This window comes from Rhagoletis pomonella, unplaced genomic scaffold (genome assembly GCF_013731165.1).
Source record: "Rhagoletis pomonella isolate Grant_MI unplaced genomic scaffold, Rhpom_1.0 Rhpom_scaffold_00010, whole genome shotgun sequence".
Lineage (NCBI taxonomy): Eukaryota > Metazoa > Arthropoda > Insecta > Diptera > Tephritidae > Rhagoletis > Rhagoletis pomonella.
The window spans coordinates 13161176-13176155 of NW_023458564.1; the positions used below are offsets into that span (position 1 = coordinate 13161176).

The window sequence follows — 14980 nt, forward strand, 5'->3', positions numbered from 1 at the left end:
AAAAAAAAATTGTTTATTTCCTAATTTATGTAGAATATTTTTATTTAGAAGAAGTCGTAGATTTTGATTTGCATACTTTTTTCTAGAAAAAGAGGAAATCATTACCAAGTTTTAAGTTGTTGATTACATATTGTAGTTAGGAATTTTTAGTGCCTAACAATCAAAATTTTACGAATGCAATGAGTGTACACAGAGAGAGAGAGAGAGCAGTTTTAAGTTTGCTAGAGTTACTCGAAAGAGCTCGAAAGTAACTCAGAGTGAGGAAGAAGGTAGGCATGAAGTTTGCTACATAGCAGCAAGCAACAAACACCTGCAGTAAAGGAAGGCTCATGTGGCCAGAACTCCTCTTACAGAGAATACTTCAGAGAAAAAAACTGTATACTCCGTTTTTCGATAAAATGACTTACGGTTGATTTACTAACCTTCAAACAGATAGTTTCGAAATTTTCTGTAAACGAAAAATGTGTAACTTGATTTTGTGCCACTTTCAAATGCGTGTATCTCATAATCTAAATATTTGCTGCTTTTCAAAAGTGAAAAGTGGAAAGAAAGAGTGACGGTTAGCAGAATATTTTTCAATTAAAACTTGTATTATAGTTTAAAGGTTGTGCCAAAGAAACGTCCGCATTTATGCGACTTTAAAGTGAAATTGTACAATTACAAAAAAAGTTTATTTAGTGTTTTAAAAAAATGTTTAAAAACGTTTAAAAAAAAACTCATCATAAATCGGTAGAATCAGGGACCTCTTATTTCTCCATAATCTTATACTGCTATTTTGTGCAATATTAAAGAAATAATTTTTCTTAGGTAACTACTACGTCGGAAGGCTGACTTTAGTATAATGCACCATTTCCTTTATTCTTTAAACCACAAGGAATTTTCGGATGAGACTTAATAAGAATATTGACGTGCTAGTATCGAAACTATTTCTTTCACGTTTACTTGCGAAGATTTCTTTCATAGCTTGGCGCTAGTGAGTCATTCGCAATCGTATGCTGCGAATGGTTCATTATTCCATACGAACATAGATATACAGTGTCGAGCAAAACTGTAACATGGTTTAACACTTTTTGTTTCAGCCACCGCTATATTTCCAAGTTCTAACGACTTTCATCCTTTTGTTGAATATTCTTGTTGGTACATCCCTACTCCCTCTCAATACAACAACAATAAAAAAACCAGCAGACAAAAATGTAAATTAAGGCAGATGTTACAGTTTTGCACTCACTCTCAGTTTTGCATTTGACAGTTATCTTTTACTTAGTTGGAAGTCAGATGACTTTTTTCTATATTGTAATTTATTGAAGAAGTGATCTCCAGTAAATAACATAGTTAATCAGGAACCATAAATGTAAATAATAGATTTACTGCGGCTAGGAATTAGCTACTTGAAAATGTTAAGACTGAGAAAAATATATAGCCTATAGTGTTCCCAAGGACAAAGGAAGTCTGTCAAAAAATATTACGGTACGATATCTTGTGAACTTAGAAGCAAGTAGCGATACAGCCACTATTACAGAAGCGCTTAAGGTATTAAACTTTAATGCAAATCAATAGACAGCGAGGCGAAGAATTGCCAAATTGAGCATAAAGGCATCATAAAGAGGAAAAAAGCAAATTTGATCATAATACATGTGCGAGTGTGGCAGCATTTCACTGCATCGCACGAAAACCGAACCGTTGCCTATTGGGATATGTTAGGCCGTTCAGAATGCAGTAAAAAACATATTTTTAAGTTTCAATTGAAGGTTATTTGGTCAGACAAGACTAAATTAATCGCTTTCAATCAGATGGCCGGGCATGGTATAAGATCAAAGACCCAAATTAAGCCCATGCGCAGCATGTAAGGCGAACTGTGAATCACAGTGGTCGGTCAATAATAGTTTGCGGTTGTATTTCAAAAATTTTGTTGGTCCGTTAGTACGCATTATGCGTAAGGAACAGTATCTGTTCATATTTCAAGAAAATTTGCAAGATGTGGTCGAAAAATTAGAGTTTCTGCTGAAAAATCACCCAAAACATGTTCGCAAAGACTGGATACAAAAGCAAAAATTTGCTAATTTGAAATGACCTCCACAAACCGCGGACATGAAACTCATTGAGAATCTGCGAAATCTACTAAAATCCCAGCTTGATATGTATCAAAGTCCGTAAAATCGAGTACATGAGCTGTGAAAGCAAACTAAGGACATACCTCCAGAATTTTTACAAAGATACAAATAAGGTATGCCAAATCACATCCAGGAACCGAAACAGGCAAAAGAGTACTGGACATTGTGTTAGTAGTTCTTTTTTTTCGTTAAAATTGTTAAAAAGCTCTTAAAAATATATGAGTGCAAAACTGTAACACCTGCCTTAATTTACATTTTTGTCTGCTGGTTTTTTTTTATTGTTGTTGTATTGACTTCAAATCATTATGAGAGAGGGAGTAGGGATGTACCAACAAGAATATACAGCAAAAGTATGAAAGTCGTTAGAACTTGGAAATATAGCGGCGGCTGAAGCAAAAAGTGTTTAACCATGTTACAGTTTTGCTCGTCACTGTACATACATACATATGTATGTATATTCATTTGTTCATGTACATATATAACAATTTTAGAATGAATTCCGAGTGTGCCAATAAAAATTGTATAATCGGAATTTTCGTTTCGCAAATCATCGCCATGTTATAATCAAAGTATTTTTTTTTCATTTGCACGCTAGTTTTACTACTCTAAATTGGTTCGTTTTGCAAGAAGAACATGAGAAGAATATGTTATATTTGAGGTCAACTTTCATTGCCTCTAATATGAACATTCTATTTGAAAACTTCCCAAAGTTATTAGAAAAAACAATTATGATTTTTTCGAGTGGCAATGAAAAAATTTATAATATCGGTACTTTTTCGCCTTAATAAACATTTTAAGATTAAAATTGTTAAAATACTTGATCTATTTTTTATTGTACTTGTTTCTGGAACTCCACTGATTTAAATAAGTGCAAGAAGAAAGCTTTAGTTTTTTTTTCTGGCCAGAGAAGGAAACGCCAGCTAAAAAAAATACCTCGTGAGATTTGCTCATACTATATGTATATGCATATGTAGTTCAGCGAATAAAAATATAGCTACTACGTACCCGCTGGTAGTGGTAGAAAAAGAGAGAAACCTCCACTGAGTAAGAAATATCAGGTAAAGAGGTACTTAGCTTGAACTCGCCCAAAATTGCTTAAATTGTTATAGCGCCAATGAAGAAGCAGCCTTTTTTACACCACTTTCACGTTCAATTAATTTTGAAAAGTTTTAATTCGCGTTCGAATTTTTAACAAAATATTTTACAAGTTTAGTATTTGAAAAACTCGTATTTCAACATTATTTCAGTCCAGAAATTTAACATTTTAAGTTTTATAATACAAATTTTAAATAAATGTCCAGTGTTAACATTGACTTTTTTTACATTATTTTAGCTTTATTTCACACCGCATTAATTTCCACATTTTGCCTATCACTGAAATTTAAAAAACTTTTGAAAACCTCACATACTTATATATTGTTAGCTGAGGACTTGCTGACGTATTCTGCATGTTTCACAAATGCAAATTCATTAAAATCAATTATCATAATTTAATATTTATTTTGTAATTAATTACATACATATACATATAAGTACATATATCCATTCCTAAAATCATCTTTTTTTACATCTGCACCAACGTCGATTGAATGTTTGCAAAGCAAGCCCCAAAAATACTCGTATATTTGAAGAAGTACTCAGTATCCTGGCAGTTAACCATATCAAATACCCATAAAATTTGTTAAACCCGTAAAAAATGCATAACTTTTGCATATCCAAACCTTCTACTAGTACCTTTTATTAATAAATAAAATACAAAAAATTAAATCTCACACCCAGCAAAATGAGTACTTCTCTATTGGATATTGTGATTATTGTTAAAAGCATAAATTAAAAAAAAAAAACAAAACTTAGTCAACAGCTAAATTCAAGTTGTGTTTTTTGTTGCAGGTGATCGTCAACTTATGCAGTCACTTGTCTTCGATGCGAGAGTTACCGAATGGTTTTCGAAGAATACAAGCTTTAATTCAAAGGACGATAAAGGGTAAGCATCATTTCACTGAATAGATCCAAAGACTGGTTTTACTGGCAGTGAGGTTTTAACAAGTCATACATATGTACATATTGAACTCCAATATATGTACATACCAGCACAGTACTGTTCGAATAATAGTTATCACTGCATTCAAATTTGAAACAATTAAAAAATACAAATAAAAGAAATAAATTTTATTGCCTAAAAGTCATTTCAGATTACCTATTAGTTGTAATTTCTAATAAAAAATTCCGTTTTGAGGTAACTACCCAAATTTTCGGACGTGGCGTAACATAAACAGCCTAATTCTGAATACTCCCGGGGAGTTTGTGGTCCGGAAATTTGTTTCTCCAGAGAAAGAAATCCTCCAATAATTAACTCCTAGGTAGTGGCATTTTCCGCGAAAATTTGACAGGAGGAAAGTCGAACTTCGAAAGAGCTATTTTACACTTTTTTGACAGCTCAACTGCACCATTTAAAATAAAAAATCCTCTGGGAATTTTTATTCATGATAGGAGGAAAGGGAAAAGCGAGAAACTCCCGGGGAGTCATTCAATTGAAGCTTTTGAACAAAATGTGTTATCCTTTTCAAATACAGCCATACATTCTATCGAATAAATAAAACAAGGAATTCGGGTCACAGATTTAATTCTCTTTAGGCGCTATTTTAGTGTTATAAGCTCCTTTATGTAGTTGCCATTTTCAAATCTATAGATCAGGGTCTCTGTTCCACATAAAAAGCGGATCACAATATCGAAATATATCGGTAAAATTGTTCAATATGACCGTCGACATTTCTACCTATACATACTTGCTTAAATAATAAGGAAAAAACTACCAAAATTGTAAAAGGACAATTCATAGGCTCTCCACCAATACAAAGCGACGGTTTCAAGCTTATACATACATTTTATATTTCTGGGCGTTCAGTATAACATAAAATGTGGCGCAGAAAAAAAATTTTACCCAAAACCAGTCTAATTGAAACCAAATATAACATATTATTTCATAAATCTAAACAATTAAGTTACACTTTAAACTCGCAAAAGACATATTACATATATGCATATTTACATCGTTCCCTTAAATTACTGCCTTTCTTTTCTCTGCGAAAACGAATATTTCTCCTTCTTCTTTCTACGTTGCTTTTTGTAAATATTTCTTTCACCTCATTTAAATTGAACTATTCTTAAATAATTTATTTAAACGCACTTGGATTATAAACAAATTTTTTTTAAATAAACATGGATCAGCACAAGTGCTTCAAGCCCAATCGCCGTTCTAATGGGTTTGTTGCCAAGGTAACACTATACTACATGAAAATTTGTAAAAAATATGTTTTAATTATTACTTTTTTTTTAAGTATGTACACCTAAACCTTTTTATGTAATCAACTTTTTTTCAACATCCTTTTCTAAGTTTCATGTTCCAAAAATATTTCTAATAAATTTCAATTTCGCAGAAATGAATTCAAACAACGATTTGGCATTACTGTGGCATTTTTGGCAACACATAGTGGTCTTACAAGATGGCAGGAGTTCCATTCAAATATGGCTGAAGAAGCTGGCGCTGGGTAAGTTCTTTGAAATACTAGGTCAAGCTGTTAAGTGCCCCAAACTACAAAGAAAAAATGTCGAATGCATGTAGTTTGATTTTCCAACTAATTCAGTGTTATTTGTTTATCCTGATATCCCCTACTTGATCTATCCACGTTAGGAACCTATTTATTACATTTAGAAAGGATAATAGTTCCAGGAGGACAAGTCCGGTGAAAAGGACGGATGATAAACAATTCGGAGCAGAATTAATTTACTTTGGTCATTACCTTTTCTAGTCAAAATATCTGGCAACCCTAGTTTTATGAAAGCTAGGCTTGAACTACTTTACACTGTACGTTTCCACCTAAGCCTCCCAAATGCTGGACAGTCTAGTAGGGAGTGTTGAGATGATTCCACATCATCGTCCTCTTGACAACTGATACAAAAGGCACAAAAGGGATCAGTTGAGATTCTTGGACTTACCTTGCGCATACCAATCGCACAATGGTCTGTCAGAACCCCCAGCATTAAGGAGAACTAATACTCAAGCATTAGGAGCTCCTTTAATCGCCTCCGGTCCACCCAAGTCCAATAAAATCTGTGTGCAGCCCAACCGTCCAAGAGTGGACCGCAGGAGGCCAGAGACGTTCCCAGTTGCTGCATTATCCGGTGATAACGTTTCAAGGGTGCCTTGCCAGGTAATCGGCCATGCAGTTTACCGAAATGTCACTCTGACGCGGCACCCAAATTAGCATTATTAAGAAGTAACTTGATTCGATTAATAGAGAGGTCAAATATTTATTTACAGATTTCGAGCGCACCATCATAGGGTTCATGGCCCTGATGGCTCTGATGGCTGCCTGATTATCAGGGTATATGCTAACCTTCCTAACTGACGTCAAACTCTTTAGCAGTGAGTCTGCGGCTTCCTTTATGGTAGTAATTTCCATCAGAAAGACATCACAGAAGTTCGAAAGTCTGAACATAGTTTTGATGGAGAGCTCACGACAGAAGAAACCTCCACCAACCTTCCTACCATCCCTTCCGCCAGGTTTTGGCCCACTGGCGCCGCCTTCCAAATGTGGCCTCTCGTATACTCATTCCAAGGGGTGAAGTGAGTGTGAAAAGAGGTCACTGATGTCAGTCTGGTTTCGAAGGTATCCATGCTATCAGTGATCAATTCGAAGCCTCCGAAACTACTACAATCACCCCTAATGCGAGTGTCGACTGGTAGTAGATAAACGACTATTATTCGATTATCGCTTTTCCATGGAATTGTGAACGTCGTTGTCTCGTTCAATAAGTCAGTGCGAATAAATTATAGGCGCTCATCCTTCTACAAATAAACAGTTGAAGAAGGATGAGCGACTAAAAACTATTCACAGTCGCTTATTGGAAAAGCGATAATCGAATAATAGTCGTTTATCTACTGCTAGTCGACACTCGCAATAGGGTGGAATATCTCCATCTTCGATACGATATCGACAGGCGCTATGTTAAGTATGACATTGAGTGCTAGAGTCGGATTGATAACTGTGTCCCACTGGTTTGGCATTTCTAGGCGAACCCAGCTACATCTTTATATTTAATGAACTTAACGATCTCATTTTTGGTTGGTCTTTCCGACAGGGTAGGAGTTTGATGTGTTTTTGAACGATTTTCTGTCATCCCTTGTCAAAGTTGGTTTGGAGACAAACCGGTTTCGGCCCTCTGCATTGTCCCTTTTCGTTCTGAAGAGTTACTGTCTGTTCGCCAATACTAATAGCCGTGTTTTTCCTTTGCCGGACAGCCTTCCTTTGAATCATTACATCTGGACCCAAGACTTCTAAAAGGATTTTTTACATAGAACCTTATTTTTTATTTTTATTTTTTTCAACCGATGCAGCGAGGCATTCAGCGAACAAAATAAACGAGCTATAGACGAGATGTGGTACAAACGTGCGGTGGATCAGCGTTTTGTGCATGAAGACAGCTTCGTTTATTCGGTGCCATTTGATGCGGGAGGTAACTTAAATTAAGCCCATTAACTATTGATAACTGATTGGGATTTTTGCATTAATTTTTGCAAGATTTTGGAGAAGAAATCACTGTAACAGCCAGCAATGCTGTTTTCCACACAGAAGGCGGCAAATCTGCACCAGCTGCCGTTGTAGGATTTCAGTTCCACCATTCCGCGCTGGAGAAACTGTTCCGTAATATCACTGGCAATGTAAGTTATGCATCATACACTATGTATGCATGTGCATTAGGGCGGAGTAATTTAGCTACGAAAAAAGTGTATGGCATATTTGAATTCTACCAAACATTACGTTTGACCCTCCCAAAAAAGAAAAATCAGTGAATTATAATTTTTTCTGAACGAAATTAATTTTTCATTTAAACAATTTTGTGTTTTCTTCATACAATATACAGCTTTTTCTTTTTGAAAATTCAGAGGGTCAAACGTAATTTTTGGTATATAGTTTGTTCGGCATTTTTGCTTAGAATTAATCGTAGTATTTAAATTTGATATACACACACGTTCTTCAAAAATGTATTACTTCAAAAATTTACCTTTTTTATGTGTGATAGAAATGTTCCGACCTGCAGAAGCTGCAGCTGTATTTTATTGGAGTTTGTTGCCAAATGCAAACTAAAGACTAGTTCCTAAAATGATAAACATGAGCTCAGAAATAGACTTTTCTGCCAAACGAGAAATTTTGAGTTAATACATTTTTGTTAAAAGTTTGCGAAACGTACAATAGGGTGTTTTACGAATTACATTTTTTTTTTTGTAAATTCTCATATTTATCGCGACCACTAATTAGTAAACTGAACATTGATCCTTTTTAGGGATGTGCTGTTGAGGACCGCGAGTGCTACGTTATAGATAATAATGGCTTTATTATCATCGCACCTTATCGTCAAGAGACAGGCAAATTCTTTGGCGAAATGAATGGCGGTATTATGCTACGCTTGGTGGAGGAGAAAGTCTTTAAGCGCGTCATTGTATATGACTATCAAGCGGTGTGCTTTGAATCCGATAGTGATATTAATGCATCGAATAGCTTATTATCGGTGAGTGAATCTAAATTTTGTTTCCTGTCATTTTTTCAATTTCAACATGAATAATTTCGAAATCATGTGTTGTTCCAACGCTCTTTTAGCCTATCTTTCACCTTTTACGTGCACTCAAATGGCTGCTCCATACAGTGTTGTGGTATATTGTGCAACTGACTAATACGGCCATTGCCGAATTTATGGATCCCTATATTGATGACGACATGAATGACTACCCGAGCAATTCGAAAAGTACGGATTGGTTACGCATGGTGACGTTGCATCGGACACAGCTCAAATCGTGCGATATGCAACGCCACTTATATCTCATGTACAATGAGAAGGACAATGTTGTTTACAATATGACAGCTCATGCATGTGAACGGCCATTTGTTGTGCTGCCAATACCGAATAGTAATCTGATTTTATTGGTAATCGATCAACGTTGTCCACGAGATACATCGATACAAATGACCGTGGATCCAATCAAAATTCAATATCCACTGGATACAAATCAAACATTTGCCTGCTATAAGAATGATCGCGAATTTTCAAGAGTGCGTCCAGTTAGTTGCATAAATAAGCATATAAATGTAAGTAATGTTCATCGTATGTTATAGATATGTACATATGTACATTTCGTCGTCATTAAAGCGAAAAAACACTAACTTATCTTTTCTTGGAAATGGCAAAAGTTGTGTGTGGATCCCATGCGCACCTTAAAGGCCAGGCTCTTTAAGTTCACATCTCATTTTTGATACTCGAAAGAACCGTGCAAACCTGATGACTTTCATGAGCAATACCTTCGATTATTATATATGAACAGTGACTATTGCACATACCGTGAAAAAAGCGCAAGCTCAAAGGTTGACCGCAAAAAAAAACACATAAAAAAACTTCAGCGAAGAAAGACGCGTAAACTTACTTTTGCCGTTAGGGTTGTTCACTCAAAATATCAGAGACTAAAAAAAATTCTCTCAAATTCTCTCTCATGTTTAGAAACTTACAAATTTCTGCACGAACGCAAATTTGCAGGAATTTGCAAGTTTCCCTGCCAGCTGGTGTCCACGGTTGCATTTCAAACATAATAAATTTTTATAGAATTTTCAAAATTCTTTCATATGGACAAAAATAGGATATGCATGTATATTTCTTGTTGTTCTTTACCCTACTAGCTGTCGGGTTTCTTAAATCGACTCTGGTTGCTATTGCATTCCGATATTTTTTTCAGACGAGTTAAGTTCAAATCAAACTAAATTTATTATATCAACAAGTATTTTCTTCCTTTTTTCACAAAAAAATCGCTCGTGTTTATAGATTTTTAAATTTAACGAACTTATTTATTCAAATTATCATAGACAAAAATGCAACCATGTGCCACAATCATATGTTTTTCGTGATTGTAAATTCTTGCTAGCTAACATTTTTCCAGCAAGAATTTGCAATGGATAATTTTTTGGTGTGCACAAACGCGATTTGGGCAAAAATCATTTGGGGTATTCACAGCGGTGTCATAAGTGTCGTATTGTTGTATGTGGTAAACTTTAAACGCCAAAAAAATATATTAAAGAGGCTCGAAAAGTACCATCAAAGTCATATTATGAATTTTTGTAGTATTAAAAAAATAGTTGGTTGTCGTTTCACGTCCTTTAAACATTTATTTAAGCTTTTAAAGCTTACGACATACAACAATACGACACTTACGACACCGTTGTGAATACCTTAATTATAATTCGTACGAATTCGCACAAATTTTTTGCTCGACGAACAAACCTTATGTTTGCGTGTGTAACAGTATGTAAATTCCCCAACGAGTTTCTGGGGAATGATGCTGAATGATGTACTATGTTTACGCGTCTTTCTGTGCCGAAGTTTTTCTTAAGTGCCTTTTTTCGTAAATTTTTTGTACGCGTATTTTTTTCGCCGCCAAAACACTAGCGCGCATTTATTCGTGTTCAAAATCGCACTTATTTGTTTCGCACTTATTAATTTTTTAAACAAGTGGCAATGTAATTAAGAAATACAGCCTTTTCAAAAACATATCGATTGATACCCACATTGCAATAATTGACTTATTAAACAATTTAAATTAAATTTTTAACAAGCGGCAACTCTTTTTCAAAACAAAAAAATCGTGCTGCACATCTGGCCTGTAGCCCTAAAATTTGAGACCTGAGTTTTGAAAATCGAACAAACGGTGCACATCTGATGACATTAACAAAAAAATATCATCGCGTATTAAGAGTATTTTTTTTCTACATAATAATGAAAAGCTATTTCAATCTAAAGCATAGTATCCAGCACTCAAGAAACGCAAAAACTCCATATAAAAAAAGGCTTAAGAAATGGAGAATAAATTTTATTGTGCCAAAATTCCTTAAGGCAGTACGCAGTTCTTAAGTAATTGCTAAGTTCTCTACTGCGGTTTTCAAACGTTTTTTTTTTTTTTGTGAAAAAAGCAACTTATGCTTAAAACAGAAATATGTATATGCCCGTTTCATTATCTTACGGGGAAAGAGTGGGACAGAAGGCTGTGAAATATCAGATGTCAAAATTCCTTGGACACTACTATAGTATTTACACACGAAATAATGGCAACTTTTCTTGGCCGTTTTCTTAGGAGCTAGATACTAAGCTTTTATCTCAAAAACTCGATCTTAACCTTAATCCTAGTCTTAATCATAATCGTTACCAACCACCCCTGCCACCCCCACACCTTCTTCTGTAGCTTTTCCGTTTGGAATTAGATCCCAACGAGTGTGTCGCTACTCCGTTACATTGATTTTCGCATTTACTCTCAACCGAACGCAAAGAAGTTTCACTTCAAAAACAAGTTTTATCTCGAGATGAGTCATGCAAGAAGCCCTTCCTTTGTAATTTTCTTTTGTAAAGTTTCATAATTTTCATTGAGGACTTTTTGCATTGATAACGTCGAAATGTGCATACATACTACACATAAAGGTATCCATCCTTACAAGGTCACATTATAGTGAAAAAAAAAACATTCACTAATAGTCTAAGATCCGACAAAGGCACGACGAAATCTTTTTTCTTTGAAATTTAACGTGTTAATAAATATTTTGCGAGTGGGGTGCCTGAAAAAAATTCTGGCCAGCATATTTTTATTTGAATATTCAAAAATTATTATTATTTTTTTAATTTTATAGTCATTTGTTTAATGAGCAAGTTATATACCAATTGAAAGTATTAAGCCTATAGAATGTGAAAACGTTGGGTTGTCTAATTTTTTCCTGGCCTACCTATCGGGTTGGCAGGTAGGAACGGGTAGGTAATATTAGTAATTTTCCCTCTTCTGTTCAACACATTCTGTAGGCTTTATGCCTTTTTTGGTATATACGTATGCAATTTGTTCATTAAACAAATCGGTGCAAAATTAAAAAAAAAATAATAATAATTTTTGAATATTTAATTAAAAATATCCTGGCCAGGAAGTTTTAAGCCAACCCACTCGTGAAATATTTCCCAACACGCTAAATTTCATACAAAGTAGATTTCATCCATTAAACAGATGGGTGAAGGTCGTGCCTTTATCGGATCTCCTACTATAAATTCTTCGAAAATTTAATTGGAATCGCTGCTACATAAATTTTATTTTCTTTAACAGGAAAGCTCAATCGAATTGTGTGGCGATGCTGGCTGCATTTTCATCAACATATTTCTGCTCCTGCTCGGGCAGGCATTATGTCAGTATCTGTAACACTGGCACTTTTAAATTTGAAAATTATTTTTGTAAATTAACTTGATTAGTTACTTATTTTAACTTTCGCTTTAAGAAGTACATATGTATGTAAAAATGAAACAAAAAAATGCTACACATAACTGAGTATGTTAGTTAACTGTAGTGTAGCTATGAATATAACATTGTTGAACACTGAGCTTTAATAACTAGAAGTTACTAGAAACACTCAAAAAGGGTTACAAACTGCACACATTAGCATGAATACAAGAGGTGAATCTGAAGTTAATGCAAACCTCTCGGCGGGAGTCTATTTATTTCTCCTGCTTTAAGACTCTCGCTGCACCATAAATCCGGTGTCTAGTGAATTTTAAGTTAAAATTCCGTACCAAATTTTTTGGTGTTCACACCAATATCCATATTTACACAAACAACTTATTTATAGCTAAAAAGCTACATACGAATGTATCTCGGCTTAAAATATTTATCGAGACGGAGGCAGCCTAGAGTCGACAGCTAATAAATACTTTGCGTAAAAGCATATTGATAGTTTGCAGCTTACTTATGGTGATTTCGTTTCTTCCAAAAAATGTTGCCCTTCCCCGGTGAAAAATGTGTTTGTTGTTACACTTAACCTTGTAAAAAGGCATGTTTTCGCCTTCTTGTCCTTGTCAAGCTCACGCATTTCATAACATTGTCGTTTTAAACAACCATCTGATTTTCAGGGCAATCATCTCCCCTGACAAAGGTTCCCAGGGCAGAGAATGTGCCTTTTTTGCCTTACAAGAATGTGACATTTTAAGAAACGAACACACAATTTTCTCACCATTTGCATTTAATGTAGAATCTAACACAAAAAGAAAAAGGGGCAATCAAAAGGCAGAATTTTTCAGTAGAAACAAAACAAAATCGCCATTAGTTTCCATCATTGTGGTGCCACCAAGGGTTAGACTTTTTTTTTTTTGTTGAGAAATCAGTACATCACGTTTTTTCAATTGATCAAAATTAGTATTGCTATTCGACAAGCGAAGCATTCAGATTCGAATACTTTGCACTCTTATCACTTCCGGCAAAAACAGTTAGCTTTTATTTCAACCAAATTGCCACAAATGGAATACAAACATGGTTAGATTTTCTAATAACTTAAGAACAAAACTAAACTAAACGTCATTCTCGTAGTTTTGCTCGCAAGAACGCGTAAAAATTCAAACCGAAATGTGAACAAGACCTTCGGGGGTGTTTTCACAAAAGCGAAAGTGAGAACAAAACTGCCGAGAACATTCTCAACGGAAACATTCCCAAAGAGAACAAAATGAGAAAAATAATTTCGCGAACAGTTTTAAGAGAACAAGATGGGAACAAAAACTTCGGAACGTTCTGGCAAGAACAAAACGGGTACAAAAGCCTAAAGAACTTTCTCTCGAAGAACAATTTGGCTACTAAAGCCACAGGAATGCTCTGACACAGAACGAAATGGGAACAAATCTTCTCTTAAGAATGGAAGCGAGTACAAAATTTTTCTCATTGACGTGCATTAGTTTGAAATATTTGAATATTAAAATTAGTCAAAAAAGAACTGAAAGATAACTATACAAATTAGGTCAATGAAAGACATAAGACACGAACTTTTCTTCCACAGAAAATGAAAAATTATTCAGTAATTGGACTGTTCACCCTAATGATAGGCGATCTGGAAGTTAAAATGATTCAGATTTCCTCTGGCTTAGAAATAACAATCACGTTCTTGTTTTGTTCTCTAGCAGAACGTTCCCCAGACTTTTATTCTTATTTTATCCTCCTTGAAAACGTTGTCGATACTTTCGTTTTCATTTTGTTTCCATTCGAAACGTTCCCGAAAATTTCGTTCTAATCATTTTCTTCAGAGTTTTGTTCTCATTTTGAGAATGTTTCCGAGAGTTGTGCTCACATTTTTTTTCTTTACGGAAACATTCCCGCACCTTTTGTTTCATTATCTTCCCGCTTAAACTGCTCTCAGTGCTCTTCTTTTGTTGTTAATTCTTTTGCGGGAACGTTCTTGACATTTTATTTTGTTCTTGTGCTGAACAAAACTAAATGCTGAACGCGTTCTCGGTCCCTACAAAAAATATAAGTAAGAAATTACATTTCTCGTCCAGCGATCGCATTTAAAAATATGAAATAAAAAATGACACTCAGAGCACATGAAAAGATACAAAGAAAATGAGCAAAATTTTTTATTTTCGAATTGTAATATTACAAAATCATTTTTTTTTGTAAATTTAGGACATTTTAGTCTTTTTGGTGCTTACACATTTTGCTTAGTATCTGTCAAAGTGTCCGTAAATGGTATGCGTCTTGATGTCGTGCCTAAAATGTTGAATGCCACCAAGTTAGATTGATTTTAAGTGCGAAACTTTGTATTAGAAATACACTTTTTGGATATTGGTGAGACCAAGGCCCGCATGGCGGCATTTGGTATCGAATGTAACTCGAATCGAAATTAGATTTTGTAGTATTCGAAAGCAAGTGCAAATTGTCTATTTAAAATGTATTGTGGAGAATGCTGCTCTCGATCACGAATCCCTCGAATCGGGCCGAAGCATAGAATTTCGGTGCTATTGAGCATAACTACGTAGCTCTA

At 34.8% G+C, this 14980-nt stretch overlaps 1 protein-coding gene across 1 annotated transcript in view; it reads left to right on the forward strand.

Moving 5' to 3' along the window:
- LOC118746069 (voltage-dependent calcium channel subunit alpha-2/delta-3-like) overlaps window positions 1-13070 on the forward strand; it is a 41620-nt gene extending 28550 nt beyond the window's left edge. Inside the window, exons 15-21 of the mRNA XM_036479820.1 lie at window positions 4002-4095; window positions 5549-5659; window positions 7510-7628; window positions 7694-7833; window positions 8457-8681; window positions 8771-9256; window positions 12289-13070. Of these exons, the coding sequence (XP_036335713.1) occupies window positions 4002-4095; window positions 5549-5659; window positions 7510-7628; window positions 7694-7833; window positions 8457-8681; window positions 8771-9256; window positions 12289-12381 (1268 nt within the window). The 3' untranslated portion in view covers window positions 12382-13070. The remainder of the gene's footprint in view (window positions 1-4001; window positions 4096-5548; window positions 5660-7509; window positions 7629-7693; window positions 7834-8456; window positions 8682-8770; window positions 9257-12288) is intronic.
- The last annotated feature ends 1910 nt before the right edge of the window (window positions 13071-14980 follow it).